The sequence below is a fragment of the Sturnus vulgaris genome, chromosome 9, assembly GCF_052056855.1.
Source record: "Sturnus vulgaris isolate bStuVul1 chromosome 9, bStuVul1.hap1, whole genome shotgun sequence".
In the NCBI taxonomy this organism is placed as follows: domain Eukaryota; kingdom Metazoa; phylum Chordata; class Aves; order Passeriformes; family Sturnidae; genus Sturnus; species Sturnus vulgaris.
This window is the reverse complement of record NC_142251.1, coordinates 24,148,312-24,176,283: the sequence shown is the minus strand read 5'-3', so window position 1 is coordinate 24,176,283 and position 27,972 is coordinate 24,148,312. Positions and strand designations below refer to the sequence as shown.

At 47.9% G+C, this 27,972-nt stretch overlaps 1 protein-coding gene and 1 long non-coding RNA gene across 2 annotated transcripts in view; one reads left to right on the top strand and one right to left on the bottom strand.

Annotated features, from left to right (window-relative positions):
- Positions 1-21: 21 nt before the first annotated feature.
- On the bottom strand, positions 22-16,838 carry LOC148222860 (uncharacterized). Its single transcript, XR_015805506.1, has 5 exons — positions 16,744-16,838; positions 11,057-11,212; positions 9,230-9,341; positions 6,755-6,926; positions 22-6,179 (listed from the first exon to the last, which is right to left on the bottom strand). It is a non-coding gene; the product is annotated as an uncharacterized LOC148222860 (long non-coding RNA).
- NMNAT2 (nicotinamide nucleotide adenylyltransferase 2) overlaps positions 8,654-27,972 on the top strand; it is a 26,161-nt gene continuing 6,842 nt past the window's right edge. Inside the window, exons 1-4 of the mRNA XM_014886702.2 lie at positions 8,654-8,935; positions 25,569-25,657; positions 26,367-26,434; positions 27,137-27,215. Coding sequence (XP_014742188.1) covers positions 8,851-8,935; positions 25,569-25,657; positions 26,367-26,434; positions 27,137-27,215 — 321 coding nt within the window. The 5' untranslated portion in view covers positions 8,654-8,850. The remainder of the gene's footprint in view (positions 8,936-25,568; positions 25,658-26,366; positions 26,435-27,136; positions 27,216-27,972) is intronic.

Genomic DNA, 27,972 nt, shown 5'->3' with positions numbered 1-27,972 from the left:
CACATCAAATGAGCGGGGAAAAAAGGAAAGAAAGAAAACTTGTTTTTATTAAGGCCATTATCACTCACTGACTCTTATTCTTCATAATTTACAAGTTAACATTGCAAAGACAGTGGGAGAAAAACACATCAGTAAGGAATAAAGGCATTAATAGGAATCACATCCATTTTGCAATTATAAAATAAAAGCATGAAGGTTGGAAGAGACCTTTAGGATCATCAAGTCCAACTGTCAACTCAGTACTGCCATGGTAACCACTAACCACTAAACACTTCACCCAGTGCCACATCCAGACACCTCTTCAAAGCCTCCAGAGATGGTGTCTCGATCATCTCCTTGGGCAAGAGAGGAAGGTAAGAGGGAGTCACAAACCAGACCTCCTGTTCTCTGCCTGCTTGCCATACTGGGGATTCCCAGACTTTGCCAGCTTGGGTGTCCAGCCCCAAGGATCACTCCAAATGTCCCAAATGCACCTCATCTAAGAGTCCCTCCATTACCCAAAGCCCCTGATGCTACAAGCCCCACTGCCTGGGAGGCAGCAAGGTCAGGCACAGAATGGGTTCCACACCAGGGATGTGGCCTATGGCCCGAGTTGGCACATAGAATCTCAGTATGGTTTGGGTTGGAGATGATCATCATCTCTTTCTAACCCTCCTGCCACTAGACACGTTCCACTAGACCAGATTGTTCTGAGCCCTGTGCAACCTGGCCTGGAATACTTCCAGGGATGGGGCAGCCACAGTGATGCTCTTGGCAACCTGTGCCTTACCACCCTCACAGGGAGGAATTTCTGTTTAAGACCCCACCCAACCCTGCCCTCTGGCAGTGGGAAGCCATTCTCCCTTGTCTGTCACTCCATCCCTTTTAAATATTCTCTCTCCATCTTTGCCGTAGGCTCCCCTCAGGTACTGCAAGGCCACAATTAGGTCACACTGAAGCTTATTTTCTCCAGGCTGAACAACCCCAACTCTCCCAGCCTTTCCTCATAACAAAGCTGCTCCATCCCTCTGATCATCTCGGTAGCCTTGTCTGGACTCGCTCCAACACCTCCATGTCCTTCCTGTGCTGGGGACTCTGGAGCTGGACATAATGCTCCAGGTAGGGTCACCTCAGCATGGAGCCAGGACAGGGGCACACCAGGCAGTAACCTTGCACCTGGGTACGACATTCTATCACACCTCAATATTTACAGCTCTTCCACTATTTGTACCATGTGGTCCCACCTCCCATGCCAACTTAGTGACTTGTTTTGTGCTCCAGCTTGTCTTTTTATGGCAGGAAAAATCCCACTGAGTTCAGTGTCCATTCGAGTGCGTGAGCCAGCCTGAAGAAATGAGGCAGAGGAAAATTTGGGATCAGATGAGCACAAGGTGGCTGGCTTATACAAGTTGTGTCATTTGAGTCTGTAAGTGATCCAAGGACAAAATGAAAGATCACGTTTTGAAAATAAATCTCTCACATTTTTTCAGGTTGAAAAAAGGAACATGTTCAAGGAAATTATTTTCAGGGCCCCACATGCTCAAACGGGAACCTTGCAAGGCTGCAGAATGGTTTTCCTGGTTTCAGGACAACCAGGGCTGGGCAGTAAGCCATAGGCAAACCTCCCATAGAATCCTGTGCAGCTCCTCAGGCAGGTGCTGCAACAGGGACTGAGGCTCAGCTCCATCCCTCCAGCCTCTCAGCTGCAGAGCAGCAGCAAACTGGTTCAGCACTGGGCAAACTGGGGCTGCTCCTGCCTGCCTGTCCTGTCCTGTGCTAAACCAGGCTGAGTTTGTACTCTGAGATTGCATGTCCTGGATCAATGCACAAATGCAGCTCTTAGAAGCTGCATCTCTCATGGCACATTGTCCAGGAGTCTCCCCAGCCTCTTCACACTGTCTGTGTGATTGGGAGCCTTATCCTTCTACTCCTGATCCAGCATGCTCAGGGCATCTTGCACCTACCTGATTGTGGCCTTCCAGTACCCGAACGGGCCAACAAGAAAGATGGAGAGAGGCTCAGGACAAAGACCTGGAGTGACAGAACAAGGGGAAATGGCTTCAAACTGCTAGAGCTCACCTCATTCCAACCTCCCTGACATGGGTAGGGGCACCTTCCACTGTCTCAGTTTGCTCCAAACCCCATCCAGTGTGGCCTGGAACACTTCCAGAGATGGGTCAGCGACAATCTCTCTGGGCAACCTATGCTGTGTCACAGCACCCTCATAGGAAAGAATTTCTTCCCGATATCCCATCTAACCCTGTCCTCTGTCAGTATGAATAAAGGCATTCCTCCTTGTCCTGTTGCTCCAGGCCCCTGTCCAAGGTCCCTCTCCATCTTTCCCTTTAGCAACTAGGAGGTCACAATCAGGTCCCAAAAACCTTCTCTTCTCCAGGTCAACAATCCCAATTCCTGCATCCTTTCTTGATGAGCACAGTTCTCATCCAGGAGACCACAAAGTGCTCCCTGGAGGCATCACACTCGTGCTGCATCAGGCACTAACAAAGAGCAGCAGCATCAACTCAACGGCTGTCTTGTTTAGTCTTGTCTGAGTCCAACCACTTTCATTCAGAGCCACCCCAGAAGTCCAGAGAGGTTCCCATGTGGCAGAACCAACTTCTGAGTCTTGGGCAGTAGGGAACAGGCAGCCCTGGATATTTTCAAGAGAATCTGTTGGGTGTCATTGCCAGTGTTATCTAACTTCCTTAATGCCAATACAAATCACCAAGCAGAGCCACATCTAAGGGCAGCTGCATGAGGAAACCTGTGGTCCATCAGGACAACCTACCCAGTCACAAAGTCTCCCTTAACCTTTTCTCACTCCTCTTCAATATCTTACAGACAAATAAGCAAAGGATGTCACAATCCTTCAAGTCTTTTCCTTCTTTTTCAGGGCTTTTTCTCTGAGTTCTGGGGTCTTTTGCTTCCCTCTGAGTTTCTGCAATGTTGAAATAGATGTGGCCATTAGGACAGTGTATACATAAGCTTCTCTCCCACACCTTATCTTCTTGACTCTCAGAAGGCTCTTTTACAACTCCAGATTTGTTGTCAGATTGTCCCACATAACACTTTGAGGGCTTGACATTGCTGCAGATTGCTCTGCTCTATTTCCTATGAAATTCTAATTCAAACCTTTTGTTTTGCATACAGCAAGGGGGTAATTTCCTTCTATTTAATGGGGACCCCCAAGTCAATCTCCCCTTAGTTTTGTTCCAAGAGATTTGTGATAAAAGAAGCAGGTTTCTCAACTTGCATTATCTTCTTTGTTATTTATCGATCAATAACTGTAGCCTATCATTTTATTAATATCACAGCATGGGAAAGGATTTGGTCCCCAGGGAAGGAGGATGGACCAGAGACAGTTAACCCATTGAATAACCCCAGCCCTCAGCCACAGTGCAGCCAAAATGCCCAAGGGTGAAGATTCTGTGCTCTTCAGATGGAAAGTCTTGTAATCCCAAATGTGAATCCACTTTACATCCTTCAACGGCCTCTGTCATCATACCAGCTCAGCACTTCACAGACTTTGGATGTGTTTATCCTCAAAACATGCTCTAAGAGGTAAGCAAGGACCATCCCCACTTAATAGTCAGGAGAACAGATTTCATCAAGGTAATTTAAGACAACTGTGGAGAGGTGGACCATGTGGAGCCTGCTTCCATCTTTCTTCATTAACCCTAACATCTTTAATTGTCTTGTGAGGCTCACTCAGTCCAAGGTCTCCCCTTTGTGTGTGGATATTCTGCCCCTATTTTCACGCAGAGATGTGGCACTGGACAGTCCTCTGTGCCAAAATTTGGCTTTTATGTCTTTGAGACATCACATTCTCCTGCTGCTCACCATGAAAACCCAGAATCAAGGAAAGATGAGTGAACAGCTCAACAGCTGAATGATGAAACATCAAATTCTCTGCAGGTTTGGTGATTATTTCAATCTAAATGTTGTGATGTGGGAAATTAGCACTCAGCAGCATTTGAAGGCAGAAACAAAGCATAAAGATACCTAAACAATCCTAACTTTGTCCTCTATTCTTCCTGATCGGTAATTATGTTACCATGATTAAAGTGTATTTGTTGTCATCCCGGATTATCCTACTTAGATTTTGACTTGTTAGTGACAAAAGCTTCATTTTACCCTAATAATAACCTCTTTTCCTCAAATATAGCCTGTACGCAAAACTTCAGGAATTTCAACTGTGTAGAGGTTTTTATTAAGCCTTCATTATTCTCTTGCAAATATCACCCAGAAGAAAGAAAAAATTATAAAATAGGCCTCATTTCTTAGAGAAATTCCTTCAAATCCTTATAATTCATAAAGTAACAGATTTCCTTTCAATTTTTTGAGAACAAGTGCTGCACATTCTGGCAGAAGTACCCTTTCACACTAAATAAAAACTAATTCACTTTTGGATGAGAGAGAGCAAGCAGCCATTCCCAGGGATCCATGCTGAGTGTCTCAGCCTCACTCCCCATCCCAGGAACCCCATTACAATCCTGCCTGCACGGATTGATCCGAGCTGTAACCTCAGAAATGGAGACATTAAAAGGGCTGCCAAGCTAATTGCATCAGTGGCCAGTGTTCAGCTGGTGTTGCTGAATGTGGACAAGAGAGAAATTGGTTCCCAGGCTGACCTTCCTCAGGAGATTGCCTCAAATGTCAATCCAGTGTCCCAGTGCACAGCACTGGGGGTCAGTTCACAGAGGCCACAACCAGGGTGTTGAGTCCTCAAACTCAGTAGGTCTCCAGCTTCATCTCATGACACCCTTTGGCATCTTCTTCCAGTGTATGATGAACCAAGCCCTGAGAAGAGCTCCCCAGGCTACTCATAAATTTTCAAACCTTATGTCATGTCAAAAGTCATGTCTTTCACTGGCTGCTTTTCAGCCTTGCTTACTCCTTCCTTGTTTGAATGTCTGTTCCTACATAGGTCATCCAAAATGGAAGATTGGGCCAGGCTGTCCCACCCCATGTGGCCTCAGACCTGGTTGCCAAGGGTTTGGCAGCTCCCTCCATCTCAGCTAGGCTCCATAGCACCTCACCATAGCAGCTACCCCTGAGTACTTCCATTTATTGTCCTATGCCATTGTTCCATGAGCAACTGGTTCAGCTTGGCCTGTCTAGCCTGGCCCAATCTGCCAGTTCAGTCTGGCTTCCTTACACTTGCAAATCCTTTCCCTCACATGGGCTCTGTTGGCAAACCTGAGTTTTGGCTAGATACATTCAGATTATATCTCAAAAATGGGTGTAAATGAAAAACTGTTTTGTGGGAACCAGGAGTTTTATTCCAACTGGGCCACCAAGTGATCAACTCCCTTATTCAAGATCTTTTGCTCATTAACTCTCAAGGAAAGGCCTCTTCCTTTTTTTTTTTTTTTTTTTTTTTTAAGTGCATTGTTGCATGACGAAAATTTCTTAGAGTCATAGGGCTGGGAGTCCTGGCGAGCAGAACTGAATCTTCTTCTTAGCCCTTGTCAGAAAAGGCTCCAAAATGTCCCAGGACGGGTTCACAAATGGTTTAAGCCCCTCTAATTGTCCTTTTCTCTGATAAATTTGAGTTATTTTGAAAAGTTGGCAGACTGTCAGTTTAAAAGCCTTAAGCTGGAAGGTTTCTCTTCCTGCTCCTGAGCCCAAGAGGAGAGACAAGGTGAGAGGCAGTGCTGGGAGAACTGAGGGCTCCCCATCCCTCACCCCAGTGAACACAGCCATGATCTTCCTGCCTTCTGCTGCACGGCCCCCTGCTCTTGGGGCCTGGCTGTGCAGATGGTGAAGAGTTAGACAAATCCATATGCAGAAATACCCTTGGTGTGAGCCACAGGCCATGTTTCAGGTATGCTTAACAGGTTTCAAGTCCCACAGGCAATGATTTTGCAGTGCTGATCTGAGCTCCCTATATAGGCAGGTCCCTGTGTTTCTCCATGCTGTTTTCTTCCTCAGAGAATAAACCCCAGCTAATCATCCTTCTGCCCTCTCTGTGTCCTGCAGTACCAGCTCTGCAGGTGGCAGATGGATGCTTACCACCATGGGCTGGGTTGGAGCTCAAATTGCTGGGGTCTCAGGGTGCTCCAGCGCTGCATAACCATCACAGGGAGGGCTGGCTGGGAACATCTGGCTCCTGTAGCTGGGGCTGTTGTCTTCAGCCATGGGAAACCTGCACTCATATGTTCAGGGAAAGCAGCGAGTAGAAGAAAATACATGCTGGGCTGGAAAACAGTGAGGGGAAAAAAGGTGAAGGAACCACTGCACAGCCTTGCAGGCGTCACTCCTGCACCAAAACCTGCTGCTGCTCCCCAGCCGGCAGCGTTGCTAAGTGACAGCTGATTTACCACATCACTCACCATCCAGCAGGCAGCAGGAAAGACAGGGAAGAGCTACAGACAGGGCTACCCAGACCTCATCCTCGCCACAGCCTGGCAGGGCTGGCCACACCTTGTCTCCACCATGGCCAGGCAGTGTGTAACCTATGTCTGGACAGGTGACCTTGATCTTTCTCTGGTGTCCAAGGTCAAACTCTGGTGTGAAACAAAGCAGGAAGAGAGATTCCTGCATGGCAGGAGCTGCCAGGAACAGCAGGATGTGTTTGGCATCACCAGGCAGTGGAAGAACTTGGCCACAGGTAGTTTTGTCCATTTGTGCCCTCAACAACAGCAGCACTTAATGCTCCTACAGCTGCAGATTGTATAAGCTACAGAAAGGAAAACATGCTCCCCTGCAAAATCTCTTCTGCAAAATTAGCAGGGAATGGGGTTAGGAGTAAGAAAAAATCCAGCTGTCTCACCTCAACTTCAGCCTCTTCTGTATAAACAGAATCAGTGAAGAATCTTCTTGTAAAGGGCACACCCCCATATTTCATATCAGGACAGTTGTACCATCCTCAAGGGAAGGGGGTAGGACACCATCCTTGGTGGGAACATGCAGGAGAGGAGCACCCATTTCTCTGCTGACAAGACCTGTGGTTTTAAAGGCAGAGTTATGCTGTGCACAGCACCAGTGGTAAACTGCAGAGACTCTTCCTAAGGTCATGAGTCTCTCCTTTTCAGAGTAAGCTTGAAGGAGCAGCACAAGAAAAAGCCCAACACAACCCCAACATCTAATCCCATTGAATCATCATATGTCCATACAGAGCCAGTAAGAAGACAGAGCAGAGAGCAAGGGGCAGAAAACACCACCCGTCTCAGCATCTCTCTTCCTCAACAGCAGCTTAGTCTGAATTAAAAATCAGGATAGAAATATAACCTCAGAGGTGTTACCACACCCCTATGCAATGAGACAGACCAACCCTTGCCATAAGTGTGTGCTCCTGAGAGTGTGAGTGCAGCCAGGGCCTCCACAAGAAGGATTTTAAGGGTTCCATGAACAAACAGATTCATCATCATCTTGGGTCCATACCCTAGTGGTCTTGCTCCTTCAGATCACTCAGGCTGATGAGTATCCCAACACCTGGCTGAGCTGGGAGAGAAAAAGTTTTCAAGCAAAGGACTGTGAATAATTAATCTTAGCAGGACAAGGAGAAACACAGCACACTGCTAGGCGTAGGGCTAACAGACTCTGCCATGAGAAGGCAAAACTGTGTGTCTGGGGAGTGTCTTCTTAAGGACAGAGGAGGAAGACAGATGAATGTAGCAAGGGAGACCTGTTGGTGGCAAATAACTCCCTGCTGAGAGGAAAATGTGTGTGTAGGAGCCAGAGATAAGGCCAGGACAGCCTTCAGGAAGGGGCTGAAGGCAGCTGCATGCAGCTCTTCTTCAGTGGCTGGAAGCAGAGAAGGCTCTGCTGGCCCTCGCTCAGGGTGAGGAGTTTTATTAGTGGAGAACAGCAATGCTGCAGTCCTAAAAATGAGAAATTTAAAGAATTAGACAGTTGGGTAGTCTGGTACTAGTTTACCTCTCAGTAAAGACTGTTTTTTTATGGTGAATGCATTGCATCTATTTGATGTTGGTCTCTTTCAGGCAATGAAATGGATGTGTTGGGTGAAGCTGAAGCCCCACAAGTTATTTTCCCCATAGAACCCCAGAAAAGGGTGCTGCAGCAATGTTGTGCTGGGGCTGGAGCAGCTGGGAGACCTATGCAGGTCCCAGGTTGGGACCACATGAGCAGCAGGGCGAACACACATAGCTGCTCATGAGCACTGAGGTGTGCAGATCACAGAATCAGTTAGGCTGGAAAAGACCTCTGAGGTCATCAAGTCCAATCTATGACTGATTACCACCTTGCCAACTATATCATGGCATTAAGTACCACATCCAATCTTTCCTTAAACACCTCCAGGGACTGTGACTCCATCGCCTCTCTGGGCAGCCCATTCCAATGTCTAATCACCCCTTCCGTGAAAAAATTCCTCCTGATGTCTGTCGGCCTAAGACTATGTCTCCTTGTCCTGTCCCTGGTTGCCTGGGAGAAAATACTGACCTCCCAGTTGGTTACACCCTCCTTTCAGCATGGAATTGTAGGGAGTGATAAGGTCACCCTTCAGTCTCCTCATCTGCAGGCTAAACCTCCTATTACACCTCCTCGGTCCTGGAGACGCCAGTGTGTCCCTGCTGCACCTCTGCGAGTGTCCATGGAGCAGATGCGGATGTGTGCCCATCTCTGTGTGTGTGCATGGGCGCATCTGTGCCGGGGCGTGTGCCCCTCTCCACACCGCGGGGATGGGTGTGTGCCCGTGGTGTGTACAGGAGTGTACAAGCACTCACACGTGTGCAGGACCCCGCGGGGCGCGCCCCGGGCCGTGTTGCCGAGGGGCGGCCCCGGCTCGGCTCCCGCAGCCGCGGCGCCGCCCCCGCTCCCGTCCGGCCCCGCTCCATCCCTCCGCCCTCCTCCCTCCCGCAGCCGCACCGAGCCACAGACCGCGGCGGGGCCGGGCAGGGCCGCACCATGACTGAGACCACCAAGACCCACGTTATCCTGCTGGCCTGCGGCAGCTTCAACCCCATCACCAAGGGGCACATCCAGATGTTCGGTCAGTGTCCGCGGCGGGGCGGGCCGGGGGAGGGTGGGGGGAGGCCTGGGAGGGCCTGGGGCTGCACCCCGGGGTGCGGATGGGGGCGTTGCGGGGCTCGGGGCGCGTTGGAGGGCGCAGCTCCGCTCCCGGGGAGCGCGGCGGGGCCGGGCGCTGTCCGCGGCAGGCGGTGCTGAAGGCGCCGCGGGCGGGGACCACCGGGGACTCCTGAACCTGTTCCCCATCCCCGGCAGCTGTCCCCAGTCCTTTGGGGCTGTCCCCTTCGGATGTCCGGGTTCCCCGCTCTGCACTCACGTTCTCACGCTCCCGCCCCCGCAGCCCCCGGGGTCGGTCCTGGCGCTGTTTGTCCGCTGCTATTCGTCCTCGGGTCTGCGAGACTGCAGCCGCTGCAGCACTTCCATTTCCTCTGACCAGGGAGGACATAGAACCAAGCAGCCACAGCCAGGTACAAAAGCCAACAAAAATATAGGCACTTAATGGAGATGTTGGAGTACTCAACCATTAGATTGATACTAGGTTGAAGGAACGGGAAATGTTCATGTGAGATGACGGGTATTTGGATATAACCGAGAGTCCCTGTGATGATACAGATGATGGGGATGCTAGAATCACTGCCACAGCCTCTTTAGGCAAGACAAGAGAGAGAGAAGGAGGGAGAGAGAGGGCAGTCTCCATCAAAGGCAGTCTGACATGCCATAAATACTGTTTGGGTAAAGCTCAAAATGCCTGGAAATCTCTATGCAAACTGTGGCTCACTTGGCTGGGGAGGAGTCCTGAGGGTGAAGTGCCCACTGCAGACCACCTTGGAGTGCAAAGACAGGATTCATCTTTTATGTCTGATAGGAGATTTAAAGCTGGCAAGCAGATACTGAAGGTCTTGTGCTACCAGTGGAGAAGCATCCCTGGGGTTTCTAAAAGCTGTATATAAGTTTCTAAATATATAAACTATATAAAAATAATTTAAATCAGCTTGGGGCGTTTCTGCATCAGACCTTGTTTTTGTAGAACATAATGAGTAGCACTTCAGGTTAGAAAATGATGGTTTCCTAGATGCAAAGGATCACATTGTTATTCCATTTCATAAATGCCAGCAAAATGTAGGCCTGGCCACCAATATACTTTGAAAAAAAAAAATCCTACTCCCTAAGCAAAAAGAAATTGCCAGCAAGGATCAAGAGGAACTATTTAAAAATAAAAACAATTATTAAATTAAATTACAGGGACTTGGTTGATGAAAGCAGTCAAGATGAAAAAGGATTTCTGTAATTCATATTTAGTCTTATTTTGATTAAGTAACACTAAAGATATCCATGTAGCCCTTATTCAGTGGCCTAACAACAAGTAACAAAATGTGTTTTAGAAAATAAGGATCAGTGAGATATTAGTATGCAGTGCATGTTCTTATAAACTCGCAGTAAGATTTTCTTTTTGCTCAATACTCTTCAGTATCTTTATCAAAGATGTGAAGGAAAAAATATAATCCCGGATAGTAAAAAGTGGCCATAACCACAAAGTGGGCAGAATAGCAATTCCTGCCTGGTAATGAGTCAGTTGTGCTGCCTGACTCTGTTTTTTTGATAAAAAGGGCTTGTTGAACAGCAAAGTCAAAGGCAAAGTCATATGTCCAGCAAGGAAGAACGCACATCAAATATAAACAAAAGGCAAATGTCTTCTGCCAAACAGCAGTGGTGTCAAGGACTGAGGGGGGATTGTGCACAACCCACTGAATGCAAACTCTGTGTGGTGCTGTAAATAAAGCAGCAAATGTGATCCTTGTGGATATGAGCAGGGGAATATCAAGCAGAAGAAAGGTTGTATTATTTTCATGCACAGCATTAGCAAAATCCTTCTCTGAGGAACAGTGACAAGAATTACATTAGTTTTGGAAGCCATACTTTGTGGAAAGAGACTAGGGAGGCTCAGTCTAGATCCATCGTTAAATATGTTAAGGGGCATCTTCACCTGCCTGGGGAAGGGATATGTAATATGTGATGAAAGTGGGCAACTTTGTTCAGCAGAATAAGTACTGGTGAGATGCCAAGAGTGGATCACGCACTACTTCAAACTACAAATCTGTCCTGTGGGTTTGAGACAAGGTAATCAAGTAATATGAGAAAGTACCTGGGTACCTGATGGATTCTCTGTCACATGAAGGCTGTACATGAATACTCAGACATCTTTCAGGAAGACAGGTTTTAGCTCAAATAGGGTGGCTTGATGTGGAAATTTACTATGCATGCATCCTGTAGAGCTCCTGGAATACAATACTTGAGATACCTGATAGGGACAAATGATACTTTCATGAGGAAAGGACACAGAATTTAGCTTCTAAATCCCTCATCACTTGTGTTTGAGGATCACTTCTCCCCAAGTCTAAAAGTGAAGCCATAGGAATCTCAACCAAAATCTATGTTACTCTTCCAGCTCTGCAATATAGAGTCCAACCAAAACAGTGCTTTATCCTGTAAATGATGCATTTCAAACAGCCGAATTTGGGCAAAAATATTGTCTTCATCCTTCAGACAAATATTTGGGCTTTGAGAACCTAATAGGAGGATTTTTTGCTTAACATAGAGAGACAATTTATCTCTTTAACATATGGCACTAATTAAGCCAAAAGGAAGTACAATATTTGCTCAGGTATGTCACTGTAAACACACCATTGTATGCCAACCATCGTTTTTCTCAGTGTGGATTTTCCCATGTTTTATTCAGACCAAAACCCAACCTTTTCCCATAGGATTTTTGCCTGAATAGGAGATTAGTTAATTATGTGGAAGTCTTTTCTAGTGGAGGAAAGATTCCCATTGAGTTATTCTTTCCATCGGTCATATGAATTCAAGACTCATTATCACTGGGATTCCAGAAAGCTGGGATTCTTCTTGCAACACCAAATCTGCAACTGCATCCCACTGCTGAACCTTGTGAGGAGCTGAACTTACTGCAACACAGCTCCCCACTTCATCTGCCAGTTAAAATTCTGGATCACTGGGGCTCCCCAAACGAGGCTGAATCATGTCTGTGTATACAAAATGAATATCATACATATAAATTAATACTTTGCCTAAGATACACAACATATAACAAAAAAGTAGGTGAGACACAGTCATGTACAGCCATCCCTATCAAGTGGTTGAGACAAACACCCACATAGTCCTGAAAACACTCCGAGTTATTTGTGGTATCAGCTGCGCTTTGAGAGTTGTTCTGAATCACAAATTTTGTATTTTCTAGCTTTATGTGGCTATGAGAAAAAGTTTGGGATGTTACTGTGGTGAGGAGGAAAGATGGAAGGACAGAGAGGGCAAAGATTGTTTCCAAAGCTTGACACAAACAGTGGTGGCCTTTAACCCAAAATGAAACTCCATTTATAGCCTAAGGATGCATGGAGAATAAAAAGCAAAGCCCAAGCAAAAAGTCTTAGTAATTCATGAAAAATTGAAGAAAAAGCAGATTCAGAACAAAGTCCTCCGTTAAAGCCACATAAAAATCCCCACCACTGCTCCATGCAGGGAGCCCACCTGCTCACCTCAGCCAACACACACCAAACCCCAAGCAGGTCACTTTCATTTCTTGCTGCCAAGAAATGCAAGAGCAAGAAATCAGAGGAGCACTGAGCATGAGCTGTGCTTAACCCTCCTGCCCTGCAGCCACTCAGGAGGGGAACCTTGAGACATCCCTGCACTGGCTTTGGATCTCAGCACAAAGCACTGGGACACGCTGAGTGGCACGGACACCCAGAAATGGGATCTGCTGCCTAAAGTGCATCTTCTCCATCTTTGCCTCCTCCTTTCTTCCCATGCAAACAATGCCACTCAAAGGACAAAAGCCAAGGCACCAACCTGAGAAGCAAAACCTAATCCATGCAGCTCTGCTAACACGCCATGCTGGCACTCTGCCAGACAACGAGCTTGTGCTGACTTTGACAATTAAATCACTTCCCCATGTGGCTCCAGCTCAGGGAGCCCTAATGCAACTGCCTCCAGATCTTGAAAACCAAAAGGCAACTCTGTAGAGCAAGGTAGAAAGCAAATTTTTTCAATCAAAAAATATAGTTTGTTTTGAAGATGGTCTTGGGTAAAATACTGGGATTAAAGGGGTCACCAAACAAGGTCAGAGGCTCTGGGTTCCCTGTCAGGATGTCTCAGAGTTGGAGACAGAGCCAACAAATAGCTGGATTTGGAAGGAAGGTGCTGAGAGTAGTTTCTTTGTAGGTTATGCAGAGGAAAGGGCTTGAAGTGTCCTGTGGATACGTGAGAATTGGAGGATTGTTCTGATGATTTCTTCAAACTGAAATGAGGGGTTTGGAAGGGTGAAATGGTATCCGATTGATCAATGTTCTGTGTTTTGATCCTGATTTTTTTTTTTATTTACTTTTATTCATTTTTCTTCAATTGTAGAAGAAAAGGTGCCTCTGGAATTGCCCACATCCCCTATTTTGGCATTTTAAACATTTTTTTCTTGCCTTTTTAAGGTTCTGAGATTCTTCACAATCCATTCTTTCCATGTGCAAACTTCTAGCTTCAGTCACAAAGCCTTGCTCAATCAGTCTTATTTTTGCCCAGCTCTAAGAACAGCTTCATCTCCTGGGACTGGATGACCCCTCGATTCCCCTTTCCACCTCTGCTTATCAGCCTGCGAGTAGCAGAGCTTCACTGGGGCCTCCCTGCTCCTGCAGAGGAAGATTTCAGCCTTCCTTCCTCCCTTCTGGATGCACAGTGCCCACAAGGTCCAGCAATGTGGAGTCTGGGGTCCATGGAGATGTTCAGAGCTGGTCTCAGAGGCAGCACATTGGGTAACCCCCACAAAAAAAATGGGTCATTATCTGACTCAGTCACAGGTACTTGGCTTTTTTTACAGCTAGTTTTTGGGTACTATGAAGCACTTGATGCCAAATAGATTATTCTAATCAAATCTGTATCATCTGCTGGTATCCAGACTGTCTCATCTCCTGCATGTGGATTTATGGGGTGATGGGTTGCTCCAGGTCAGCCTCTTTGGGAGGAAGAGATTTATGAGACACCATTCAGATGTGGCCCTTTCATAGAGCGTTTTTGGTACCTCAGATATTTTAAACTTGTTTGACCACGGGCCTTCCCCATCTACCTTATTTCAAACAGTGCCCAGGACCTGGACTTGCATAAATACATACTGCTATTTACATACTGTAAATAGCCTGAATCCTGAAAAAACCCCACTCTTCTTCCCTTTTTGTCCAATTAAATTGTCCTTAGGTCCTACATGCACATGTTATTGAAGAGAGTTAATATCCCAATGAGCAGCTGGGTAAAAACCATTTCTGGTGGAAAACAATGAAAGAGGACTCTGCTATCAAACATAAAACCCTCTTGCCTGGTTCTTAAGAAAACTGAGCAATTAAAAATCTCAGCAGGCTGCTCTTTGATTATCCACTGCAATCCTTGTAGAGGAGCAGCACTGAGGGCTACTGCATCCCATAGCAAGGGATTTGAGATGAAAGGATGGAGTTCTCTAAGTAAAGAGGGATGAAGAGGCAGGAGCTGAGGCTTTTGTTAATGATGTATTGTTTTAACATCCTGAATTTCAAGAATCACTTTTTCTTATTGGATTGAGATGACTGAACTGCAGAGCAGTTTAATGAGCACGTTGCTGCCTGGGACAGAGCCGGTAGAAATGCCTGAGCGGAGTGACAGCTTCACCCTTTCCCCTTTGCTTAAACATCGGCAAATGTCTAGAAGCAAAATTCCTTCCCCCTACATCTAACAAAAGCTTGTCAGGAGCTTGAGAGAGACTTTGCTCTGCTATCTGCAACATGAGCAAGAAGTGCGGGCCCCTGTGAGGCTGCCTCCCGGTTCCATTTCATCTTCGGCTGAAATCTGAATGCGTAACTAGCTGGAGGGATGGATCGATGGAGCAGGAGGTGTAATGGGGCTTTGGGAGGATGTGACAGACAGGGAGACAGACACTGGCTGAGCTCCGCCCTGGCTCCGCTCGGCATTTGAGCTCAGGACCCCCTACTGCACCGGCAGAGCGCCGTGGGAATGACTTGACCGGGGCAGAGCCAGGACAGATCTCACTTAAAACACCCGGGGTAATGATGTATCAGACATGGAAAGCTGCGGCATCCCTGCTCATCCCCCTGTAACACAGCGGGGGAGCTTCCACTGACATCCAGGACGCTGGAATCACAGCAAACAAGGGGTCTAGGAAAGTAAGCTGTGCCTAGCGCCAAGTGCCCCCGGCTCAGTGTGGCAGCGACACCCGCCAGCCCAGCCCTGGTGCCGCGATGGCTGAGTCACCAACACACCTCCACGCCAAGCATCTGCCCCAAACACACAAATTGCAGATACTTGGGTGCTGTGCTGAGAGGACAAAGCAGCACCGGCAGGACTGCAGCACCCATGGCTCTTCTGGGTTATATGTCACATTCCCATCACTGCAGCCCATACAGACTCGTTTTTCACAGCCTTTGTCATCAGCTTCCTGCATCTCAAGCATCTCCTCTTCATGACCCAGAGTGAGGAGTTTTCCTGAGCACGAGACTAAACTCCATCAATAACAATTCAGGGATTCTCTTAAAACATTTATAAGCTCTTAAATATTTAGCAGTATTTATTGCATTCTCTGAGACATCACATTGGCACTATGGTACTGCCACCTCCCAAAATGTGCCACATACCTTCTTTTTCTTCCACCGACTATAAACAAACCGTGAGAAATCCAGTCGTACAACCTCATTCAAGAAGGAAACAGGGAAACAGGGGCTCTGCTTCTATTTAAAAACCATTTGCACTCACTGTGATGCTCTCACCTCCTGCACTGTCTTTTCTGATGCTTTTTAACATCAGCCTGTGCAGTGCCAAGGGAATCAATTAGCTGCATGCTAAACACTGGCAGCCCACATCTCTCATCTAACCTTGGGCAGCTCATTTAACTGCTTGAGTGGTGCAGTGGGGGGAGCCACATCCTTTTGCTGCCAGGCTGCTGTGGTACCACAGTGATGGGGGCCAGAGGTAGGAGTGGGTCATGACTGTGCTGATCTCGTGCATCTGAGTGGCAACTGGCCCAAAATGGGCATCCTCAGCTCTGCACACTCTGGCTTCCAAAATCCCTTCTGGCAGCAAGAGGTCATCTGAGCCAAGGAGGTCCATCTGAGTTGAAGTGCAGCACAAGTACCTCCAACCTTAACCCTAACCGTAATCTCAATCTCCACCTGGGACCAGGGAGCCCAAAGCAGCTCTGGGAACATCCAACAGCCTCTAAAGACTGAAAAATCAGTGTAAGATGGAGAGAAAGCCAAGGCACCTCAGGATTTTGACATGAGCATGGTATTTATAACCCCTCAATCCAAGCACTTCCAGGATACCACCAGTGTCCAGCCAAGCAGGGACAGATTTTCAGGATGCCCTCCATGGATGAAAGTCAATATTGCCCATCACAACCCGGAAAATAAACCAGGGCCAAGGCACAAGCTCTCATTTTACTGAAACACCATTGTGCTGGAAAAGGCAACCTGGCTCAGAAACACGGTTTTTTCCTCCCCCTTTTCAGCATCAAGTAGTTTTCTTCAGTAAGCCTGAGCCACTGGATGTATCTCCGTCATAACATCAGAAATTTGCTAAATCAATACTTGGGAACAGAAAAGGCCAGATTCTTCAGAAATATACATTCTCAAAAGCCACCCAGGGCTTGCCCCAGGAGATATTAACTGAGATAAGTCTGTTTCAGGGCTGGAATAGGAAGCACAGGCAGAGGAGGTCCCATGGAATGGGTGGAGATGCCAACCCCAAGCCAGGCAATGTAGCAGCGGGGAACAAAGCGACACGTACCCCGTATTACGTGCGAAGGCGATGGCTCCATTGCAGAATCCACCCCCTTGTTTGCACCTCTGACCTCCACGGCCATGGCTGAAACCAAACCCAGGCCTAACAGAGCTTAGCACAGAGCCTAGCACAAGGAGGGCACCCATTGGCTGCCTCAGCTGCCGTGCTGCTGTCCACGCGTCCTTCTAGCCAATCAGCTCCCTGCGCATACCCTGTTCACGCGTTCCTCCAGCCAATCACAGTCGCGCTCCCAGCTGTCACTCACCGGACTCTCCCCTCACTCCGCTTCCACCTGCGGGGCCTGCGGCTGTGCCGTTCCCGCGGGGCCTTCTAGTGGGCATAAAGTTGAACTACTTTAACAATTATAACCCCGTAGCCTACAAGGCAAGGAAGAACTTTCACAGCCCTTGCTACACAAAGGTTTTTATTTTCACTGAAAATCCAACAGCCCCTAACTGAGCTTAAGCCTTCCCTAAGGAGATGACGTTTCTCTATAGTTCAGTGGCAAGGGAAAGCAGAAAATCCACTTTTCCCAGGGCGAGCTGCATTGGGGATGGTTAAACACGTAACTATGCTTCTGGCACCTTTGCTTTGTGCAAAGACATGGTTGATGTTTCTTTTGAGGAAAATTGTGTCTTCAGAATGGGTCTGCAAAGAGACAGGTTTGGCTGATTCACAGCTGCAGTAAGGGAATGTGACATCCTCTGGTGATGTCACATTGTCTCTCCTTGAGCCTGAAATCCTGCCATGGCTCTGTCACCCCATGCCCTCCGCAGCATCCTCCCAGCCTTTCTGCCTCTCTGTAGGGATGTTTTCTGCCTGCACAGTCCTGGTTCAGCCAACACAGATCCCAGACAAGGTCAGCACCTTCAGATACTCTGCCAGCCAAGGCAAGCCATGGGGCAGACACACGGGGGTCGGCTCCATGTGGAGGCAGCCCAAGACCAGCAAAGAGCTGCTGGGCAAAGGCTCCTCATCTCTGCTACATGGGGAATTGAGAACCATAAATCCTCTGCTCCCGGTACAGTTGTGATCTTGCCACGTGTCAGCTCGAAGGAGCAGCACAACGCATGCCAGGACATAAAAAACACTGCCTTTGATGCGCTACAACAGCTCGGAAATTAAAACAAACAGAGTGCTTCCACAGGGAAATTAGGGCACTGGAAAACAAGTGTGGAAATCTGTTGGGGTTTTATTTCCCCTTCATTTTTTTCTAAAGGCAGTGTGTGACACCAATTTCACTGACTGAGATGAGGATCAGGACTTCTCCAGGGATGTGCATTAAGGTGCCTGTCCTATTTTGGATGTTCTATCCACATTTTGACGCAAGTGACATATAAAACCACGGCAGAATAGTGAAAACCTTGCCTTTTGCTGCTACCCTTTTGCTGTGTGACTCTGTCCATGGGCCCAGGATAACAAATATCACTTCAGAGCAGTTGAGACTGTCTGGAATACCCTCCCATTTGCTTGCCAAACAGTTTATTTTTGCTCTTGATATTTAGACTCTCATCGAAGTTGATATACAACCACAAAATGCCAGCTCTGTGCCATATTCACACCATAAATTGATGTTGCTTTACTGTGGGTGGCATGTTACATCATCTTACACCAGCTGGAGAGCTGTTAGCCTCAAAAATCCCAAAAGAGGAGAGACAGATTTCAGCCAAAATAATTCTGACTGTTTTCTCCCAGCCCAGCCACAGTGATGTTAACTCCCCTAGTTTGTACTTAAATAGATCCCGGCATTTAGAGGTGCATTTTACACTGAGCACTGGCAAATCCACATTTTGGCACATTTCTTCCTAAAAAAAGGAAAATGCTACATTGGAAGAGGAAAACTCTCTCCTCTCAATCACAATACACCATGGACAGCTCTTGCTGATTTGTGGGGAGATGGCTAATGCACCAGACAGGGAAAGGTATATGACCTTTCACTTTCCATTTCAATATCACATCTATAGAAAATCGTTTTACCTAGAGATACTTAATCCTTCTCCAAGGGCTTCCAAGCAAATTGTTTCAGTGCTGTCCTGCAGAAGACAGCTCAAAAAGCCTTCTTTAGGTGAAGGCCTCTTCTTCATCCATTTTTAGAATCACAGAATGGTTTGGAAGAGACCTTAAAGATCATCTTGTTACAACACCCTGCCATGGGCAGGGACACCATTCCCTAGACCAGGTTGCTCCAAGCCCCATCCAGCTATCAGGTAAGAGTTGCTTTTACCTCATTAGATGCTTTCCCTTACCTATTTAGCCCCAAGACGTTTAAGATACCCAGGTAGTAGCCCCAGGTGTTGAACACCTTGTGGAGGTATTTAACATGTCCACCCACTCAGCTGCCCACACCTCAGGTGAGATCCAGCATGGTGTTGAGAACGTTCCTGCTCTCCCTGCGATAGCAGAGTGGGGATCTCCAAGCAGTAAGTTACATTACTTCTGTGGAAGTGGAGAGAGTGGCAGCACAATGCTGATCACCCGTCTGGCACAAAAGTAGGTCCAGTCCCTGTCTGGAGGAGCTGGTGGCACTTCAACTCAAGAAGCAGCTCCCTGTACTTCTCCTCATGTTGCTCACCTGATGGGCATTGCCTGCTCCTTCCCACTCCATTGCAGCAGGATTAGCAGTTACAGCAAGGAAAAGCATCTTGGTCTGGGTTGTTTTGCCATGCTTTTCCTCAGATGCTCCTTCTCAAGCTCTAGGACCTGAGAGCTCTTCTTCCTGGACTCTTCTGTAACTTCTCAGACACACTGGTCCTTGCAATATTTCACTTCTAATAAAAGAGAAGGAAATAGGATGTCTTCACTTTCTATTTCAATTATATCAAATAGGTTGTCCCTCTACAGCTTCATGGAGGAAACTCAGATTCCCTGGGACCAGCCAGATCTCCTACCCAGGCCCCATCTAGCTGGGGCTCCAGGAAATGCTCTGCTGTTTCTAGGTCAGCTTACCGTGACTCAGTCTCCTACTTTTATTATATTTAATTAGCTAGTTAGTTTGTTTCAAACATTTAGTTTCACCTTTCTGCTTGAAGCCAGGAGTGGATGACAGATGGTGATAGCATCAGTCTCATCAGTCATCACTTGTGGCTCTGAGTTGGACACTGGTGGGGACCTGGGTGGGCTGGCAGGGTCAGGTCCTGCAGCATCACTTCTCAGGGCCTTTTACAGCCTCTGCTTCCACCACAAGTCTTGAGGCATTTGGTGGCCAGTGCTTTTTTTGTGCTTATGAAAAGCTGATAAAACTAATGTGCAGCAACACCTGCACCAGCCTTTCCCATATTTGTTATTTCCACAGTGCCTGGGTACAGCTATGGATTAATGGGGTGGGGGAAAGTGTAACAGAGCAATTAGCTCAGCGATTAAAACCATTAAGCATTAGGGGGCTTAATGGGATTTTTCTACCAACTAGAAATCTCCTGAGAATCTGACTGAAATTGTCTAAGAGGCACTGAGCGTGAGGTAGGACAGGCTATTTGGGTCAGTGGGACAGTAGGATCTCCCCAGGCTTGCCTTGGGAAGGGTCAACCCCATGGTGAAGAACCAGTCTCCTGCTTCTTTCCAAAGGAGGGACCTCTCTTGAAGTGCAGCCAGGGCTTGCTCTAGTAGAAATGTCTCTTCTGGGAGCCCAGGGAAGGGAGATGCCAATAGTTTCCCCAGGTCTAACCAAGATCTGACTGTGGGTGAAGACACTGGCTGGGGCCCAGAACAAGGCTCTGGGGTAGGCAGGAGAGCTGGGCTTTGGGAGAAGGACACCTCTGATGAATATATCCCTGATCTGGCATTCAGAGGGTTTTTTTTTAAAAAAAATCTATATATATCTATATCTATACCCATACACATCATTCAGTTAGACTGGGAGTAACTGCTGGCTCCTTGCCCACACTGAGCTCTGGAAGCACCATTTAGGTCCTGAAAGTGCTGCTAGTTTGAGAATAAAACAAAGTGTGCTGGCATATCTGGGTCGCTCTTTCCTGCAGAAGAAGGGATTTTAGACAGTGGCAAAGTGCCTCTCTTGCCCTTGGCATCTCATGGCCATGTCCCACCTCCTGTCCAAGGATGTTAGAGGCCAAATTGCTCAAAATAAAAATGAGAAACTTGCGAAATGGTTTTGCCTTCTCCATCACCTGTGGCTGTGCAACTTTTCTGTCCCAACTCTCAGGGCCGTGCAATGAAGGCTGTGCAAAGCTTTCTTGCCTCCCTCTTGTGTGTTTTCAGAGAGCTGGCACACTGTGAGCGAGCTGCAGCTTCAATCCCCTGTGGGGAGAAGGGCATAAATCAGAGCTGGCCTGTGGCTTTACTCTGTAAGAAAAAAAAATAGAAAAAAGGAAGTCTTAGGAGTGCAGATGAACCAGGTACAAAGGCAAAGCAAATATAATTTGAAATTACACCTTGAAAAATTGAACATGAGGAATATTTGGTTTCATTAATGTCAATTTACGTGATGGAGCAGTGCCAGAGGAACCCAAACATTGTGATTAAATATACTCAGTGAGAACCTCCAAAAAGAAACGTCTCTTAAACAAGGACTGATTTCTTACTGGGGAAGTGGGATGCTATTTTTTCATTCAAACTCGACAAAACCATCACTTTTCAGTTTTGTAGCCCTGGAGCATATCCTCTGATTGGTCTTTCCCTACCATCATCTCAGAAAAGCAGCAGAGATGAAAATACTTGAAGCACATTTGCAGGGCAGGCGAGCAAGACTGGGCTGGGAAAGCAGGAAAGTGTCACCAGTGCTTGGGATGGGTTCAAGTGTCACCCCTGTCCCTTCCCTCCACAACACAGCAAGGCTGTGGCCATCCAGCAGCTGCCAGACATGGAGCCAGGGCTGAAAGCTTCCCATCCCACAAATAGGCTGCCAGGGGGCTAATGCACATCTTGGCAGAGCCTTCGGCCTGTGTTTATTTATGTCACCAATGTTTAAAAGCCATTGAGGCTGCCTGGAGCATTACAGACAATTTATGCCAGAAAGGGAATGAGCTCTTCACTTACAAGCTGACATCCTTGGCATTGGTGTGGCAGGATATAAAGTGCTCATAGAAAATGAAGATACTGGAGGGGGTTTTCTGTGGTCTGGCGTAATCTCTGGACATCACAGGTATTCAACAGGCAAGAAATGGGCTGGGAAAGGGATGGGAAGCTGTGACAGAGGGCTGAGCTTGAGGACAATAAATGGGCCAGTTAACCAACTAGTTGTCAAAGAAGTGGAACTAAGATGCCAAAGACTTAGGACTTTTCAGACCAAAGTCTACTTTTCCCAGGCAAAAATCTTTGCACAAGCAGAGAAGGAAGGTTGGGAATTGCAGACAGCTGACCATAAGCAATACAGCTGAGAAGAGGAATACAAAGCTACTGCAGTGTCTTTGGCATTAGCCATGTCTGCAAGGAGACCACAAACCTGATCTCCACGAGCAGCATATTTTGCATGAAAGGCATAACAAGTTTTGTGAAAGAAAAAGGTCTTTTCTGAGAACGTGGATCTGAGGGCTTGGAGCAAGCACTGCAAGATCAAAGCAGCCACAGCGTTTGAAGCAATGACCCATGAAATCCAGTGTCCTGTTTCCAGAAACCCAGAAGAATGACTGCTGCTGGGATCCACACCTCCAGCTTGTGCCAGGGGCACACACAGTGGCAGGAGGCACTGCACCCTCAGCCCAGGATGGGCCATGAGCCACCAGCATCCCTGAGGTCTCTTACAAGAGCTAAAGCAGTTTTATCTGGCCTTGTGCAGAGGGGAGGACTCAAGGCCTGATGAGCTAATGCATCAGGACAGGCTTAGCTATGATGGCCTATTGCCCTCTCCATTTGGCCACTGAACAGTGTGTCAGTCTAAGGAAATTAAAACTGTAAAAAAATAAACGTAAGCTTTAAACATAGCAGCACGATTGCAGTGAGGACATATGTAGATGCTGCAAACTAACACTGCAATTTTAGAATCACAAAATCACCGATCATCTAGATTGGAAAATACTCTTTATATTGAGTACAGATCTTAACCCAGCACTGACAAGGCCACCACTAACCCATGTCCCCAAGTGCCACCTCCACATGGCTTTTAAATCCGTCCAGGGGTGGGGACTCCACCACTGCCCTGGGTAGCTGTGCCAGGGCTTGACAACCATTCACATGAAGAAATTTTTCCCAATAGCCAATCTAAACCCATTTCCTCTTGTCCTGTCCCTTTTTCCCTGGGAGCAGAGCCTGACTTCCACCTGGCTCCACCCCCCAGGGGATTGTGGAGAGCCAGAAGGTTCCCCCTTGAGCGTTCTTTTCTCCAGGTTGAATCCCCACCCAGCTCTCTCAGCCACTCCTGGTGCTCCAGACCCTTCCCCAGCTTCCCCTTACCTTCTCTGGACATGCTACAGCATCTCAATGTCTTTCTTGTGCTGCGCTGAAGCCACGGTGCCCCCTGCCCCAAATCCTTTGCCACCATCCTAGCAGTAAGGGCAGCTGCTGCTGTCACCATGCCAGCCCTACCAGTGACACAGCTCCTCTCCAAACAAGATTTGGTGTGTTATTTAAGAAAATGAAGTCTTTTTTAAAGGCTTTTGTTTTGAAGTGGATAGCTGTGAAGGACTGGGTTATCTGACGGTTGTATGAACAAGAGAGACTGCAGAGTTTCCTGATGGACACAGCCCTGCAAGCAAACAATGTGCTCTGCCCTGAAACCAAGTGAGAGCAGACCAGTTTGGGATGTGAAAGGGTGCTCTGCAAGTTGTGGGCAAGACAGAACCAGAAGGCAGGTCTTCCCATTCCCTACACCGTACTGCTGCTTCTTAGCCCACATTTGCCCAAACACTTCCCTTGCAGGGATCTAATTGTCAATAACTGTGTTCCTGTGTCCCTCCATATTTAAATTATATGTGGTGTTTCTGAGGTAGACAACAAGATCTTGGAAATACAGATCCCAGCTTAGAATGCATTTTTACAGATTTCTCTGAAGATCGTGGAGGTTAAAACCCGAATGAGCAGTTTTGATGGCAATACAGCACAGCAGCAGCAGCTGCTCCTGCCAGCAGAAGAGCCCTCCTTGAGTGCTGCAAGGCCATCAGCAACCCCTCAGATCCATGCCATGGGCAGTGACACCTTCCACTAGAGCAGGTTGCTCCAAGCCCCAGCCTACCCAGCATTAGACACTTCCAAGGATGAGCTATCCAAAACTTCTCTGGGCTTCATGTACCAGTGCCTGTTTTCTGCACAAGAAATTCTTTATTAAGGCAGAAGGTGGTGGTGGATATTTGGTGTGAACTCCTAGAAGCTGGAGCTGAGATGACATGCCAGCAGAATGGGTCACATTGCCTGAAGATGTGGAGATAGTGCCAGGCCGTTTAAATACAGACCTTGAGATATTGGTAGCCAGGAAAAACCTTTGGCTTTTGCCACCAAGAACTCAAGGCAAATTAATACCATCAGCCACCCCTGAGAGCTTGAAGCAGACTTTACATGCAAAGAGTTCAGCTCCTCTAAAAGATAAACTTTATAAAGGGGTCATATGTGAAGATGGACAGATCAGCATTTTTCATTTTCTTTTGGCAAGGAAAATCAAGTCAGGGCAAATCAGGAAATAATGAAAGGATGTGTTCATTTAAAACTCAATGGCATCTTTTTTGTTAGGGAATTTCCTTTTTATTTTAATTTGCATTTTAAATTGCATTATGATATAAAGGTAAATGCTGATCCATCAATCTTTACTTCTCCCTGCCTGTGCAAAAAACCAAACCCAAGCATACTGTGTTTTGCTGCATGTACTCTCATGGGATTTTGAGGGCAGGAAGGATAATTTTGGTGCATCCAATTCAGGCAATCAAATTTTGCTCCCTGCACCAATCAAATGATTTCAGCCCACTTTTCCCTCTCTTGGGGCTGGTGTGTCCAAGGCACAAGAGCTGGGAAGGCAGCCAGAGTGAGGATTTCAGGTGAGTCTGAGGAAGAGGCTGTAGTGAGGCTGGCAAATTTCCCACAGGCTGTCACAGAGGCCCTGAGGCTGCTCAATGCCCTCAAGGGGGAAAAAAGGTCCATGGCAATTATATTTCCTTAATTTACTTTTAACTGACAGTAACTGAATAATATTCCCTAGCAGAAGTTTCAAAGTTTGGAGGAAAAAAAATTGCCCAAGTGACTTAGAATCCTGGAATGGTTTGGGTTGAAGGGGACCTTAAAGCTCATCCCATTCCAGCCCCTGCCATGGGAAAGAACATGTTCTACTAACCCATCAAGCTTCAAGCCCCATCCAACCTGTCCTTGCACACTTCCAGGGATGTGGCAGCCACTGCCCCACTGGGAACACCCATCCTTCAGGAAGGACCTCACACCATCCCCCAGGGCAGTCAGGGTGCTGAGTTCAGTGTCTGAAGGATGTGGTGCACAGTGATACTTGGGATGGCTGATGAATCCCAAAATCACCACCTCGGTTTCAGAAATGCTCCTTTTATTTGCAAATCTGAAATATTTTATAGATCTTCCACTTGAAGAAAAAATTATCTTTCTAAGGGCTCATCAATCTTATCTGCTTTTTTGCTTTTACCTTCCCTATCTTCTTTTCCCTTGCTGCTGTTGGGTAGATATGTAGGAGATCAGGTGAGTCTGGCAATTGGTCACCAGCATTCTTATCCTCACATGCCACCCTTAGGAAACACCAGCCTGAAACCAAACATCTCTTAGCATAGTTGAGACATGGGCAGCACCTGGTGTTGACACAGGCCAGGGAGGGGTGTAACAGCTGTGTGGCTGTGGAGGGACTGGCTGGGCCATGGCTGGTGGCTGCCATGGTGTTGCAGGGCTCGGTGGGTCCTGCTAAATCCCCCTCCACCCTTTTCCTTGTCCGCCCCCTCCAGAGCGAGCCCGGGATTACCTGCACAAGACCGGACGCTTCATTGTCATTGGCGGCATCGTCTCGCCCGTGCACGACTCCTATGGGAAAACGGTGGGTTGTCTTATTTCCTCTTTCTGCCTCCTGTGTGAGATGGTATCTCTGAAATTAGGGCTGAGCACTGGGCAGCACTGCCTGACCTGTGCTCCCTTCATGGCTCTCTTCTGCCTGGGGCAGCTCCTGACCTTGAGAAAGTCTCAGAGAGAAGGGAAAGGATGAATCCTCTCGCTGTTTAGATAAAAACTGCAGTGGGACCCTAAAACAAGCCAAAGTACTAGACAGCAAAGAGAAATATTCCCACCCAAAACAGTAGTGGTGGTGATGCCTTAAGTGGGGGTTGGTGGCGGTTTTTTAGTTTGAATTGTTTCAAAGCCAATTAGTTTTTTTAGGGGGGGGATCGAAATTATGCAAATAGGTGGCCTTTAGAAGAACTTGTCAAATTAGTAATGGTGAGCTCACTTGTCTCCTGAAAGCTGGAGGAATTTCATGAAGAAACCACCCCCTCAGGTTGCCCCGTTGGAGGACAGGTCTGGGAGTGGTACTGCTGAGCTAATCTCACCAACCAAGCACATAGCCAGGGTTGAGCCCAACAGAGACTCCTCCCCTCCAGCAAACAGGAGCTTAAATAAACTTCTGTGGGCAGGAAGGAATCCTTCATGTCTCACATGACTGAGCTTGATGTTCTGCCCCAGAAAGGTTTGCAAGCCCAGGCTGGCCTGAGCACAAAGCTTCATAACTGTTCTTCCTTCACCTTCTTGTGCAGGGGCTAGTCTCTAGCCGGCACCGCTTGACCATGTGCCAGCTGGCCGTGCAGTCCTCCGACTGGATCAGGTGGGTGGCAGAGCTGGCACTGCCATGGCCAGCAGCCCCTGCCCCTTCCCTGCACCGTGGGGGTAAAGTCCTGCATGCAAAGTGGAGATGCTGCCAGCTGGTAGACCTCCAGGATGAATTTTCTACCAGCCCAAGACTAAAAATCAGAGACCTTCCCCTCCCAGTCCAGCAGAGAACTGATGAGGAGGGTTACACTGCCCTTCAAGGGGGCCCTCAGGATTCGGGAGTCATTCAAGCCCCTCACTGAGCCCCTCTGGTGTATGGGTGATACTCAAAGTCACTTGGAACACTCCAGCCTTGTTGTGCTGTGGCACCTTCCCTGTCCACACATGTAGCACCAGCCTTCAGACTTTCACCTTCCCAGCACTCCATGTGGCATCTGGTGGTTGAAGTGACACCAGAAACATCTTGGGCTGCCTTCAGAAAGAGGGTTATGACTACACATAGTCACATCCAAGCCAAACAAAAGCTGGTTAGTTGGGTACCAAGCATGGAAAGATGCCCAAGCACACATTGAGGTCTCCAGAGCTGTTAAGGATCACTGTGTAGAAGGTTTGGAGGAAGGACATGGTCCATGCCAGGGCTGAGGGATCGATGATGGCTGCTCATGGCACTGCTGGCCCAGCGGGGAGGAGGTGGCATGGGCAGAAGGTCCAGGCAGTGGCCATGAGTGACACTGTTGCCTTGCTGTGCTTCCCCCAGGGTGGACCCCTGGGAGTGCTACCAGGACACCTGGCAGACCACCTGCAGTGTGCTGGAGCACCACCGTGACCTGATGAAGGTGAGGCAGCCCCTACGCCATGGGTGTACCACGATGAGGGCATGGGGAGAGTGCAGGGTGGGGGTGCTCTTCCACCAGCTCATGGCCATCAACAATCAAAGTACCTCAGAGATTGATAACGAGAAGAAATACATCAGAGATTGACAGCGAGAAGACTTGCAGGAACACAAGATCCTGACCTGGAAGGGGTGAGACCTTGTCACAGCTGCTTTGAAGTCTGGGCCCTGATGGTGGAAGGAAATGGAGCCCTCCAGCTGGAGCCAGCAGCCATCCTGGACCCAGGAACATCAGGAGGGCAGCAGGGCTTAAGGCAGAGTCAAAGCAGGGGTGGGCATAAATCACATCAGTGACACCCTGCTTCCTCCTCCCTGAGGGAGGGAGGGGTGGATGGGCCTCCCCACTCACCAGCTGAGCCAGAACTACTGTATGAACTGACAGAGAGATTTGACAGGAAAATTCAGCATCTGGGAAGTCCCCAGGGAGCACAGCCCCAGGCGGATAAGTTCCAGGCCTCAAAGCCAAGGAGAAAGGTGACTGCCCTTGGATGACCAAGGGGACAGGGGTAGCAGAGCTGCTGATACACTCAGATATAGGAAGAAAACCAAAGATAGGAAATGGATGAAAGAGTATTGTGTAAACTCACGGACAGCACAGACAAGAGGCACAGGAGTAGCATTAGCCAGCCCAGCAGGATACCCGGTGCATCCAGGGACTGTGGTGTTGAAGCCAGGGAGTTGCTGGTGATACCTTCCTTCTC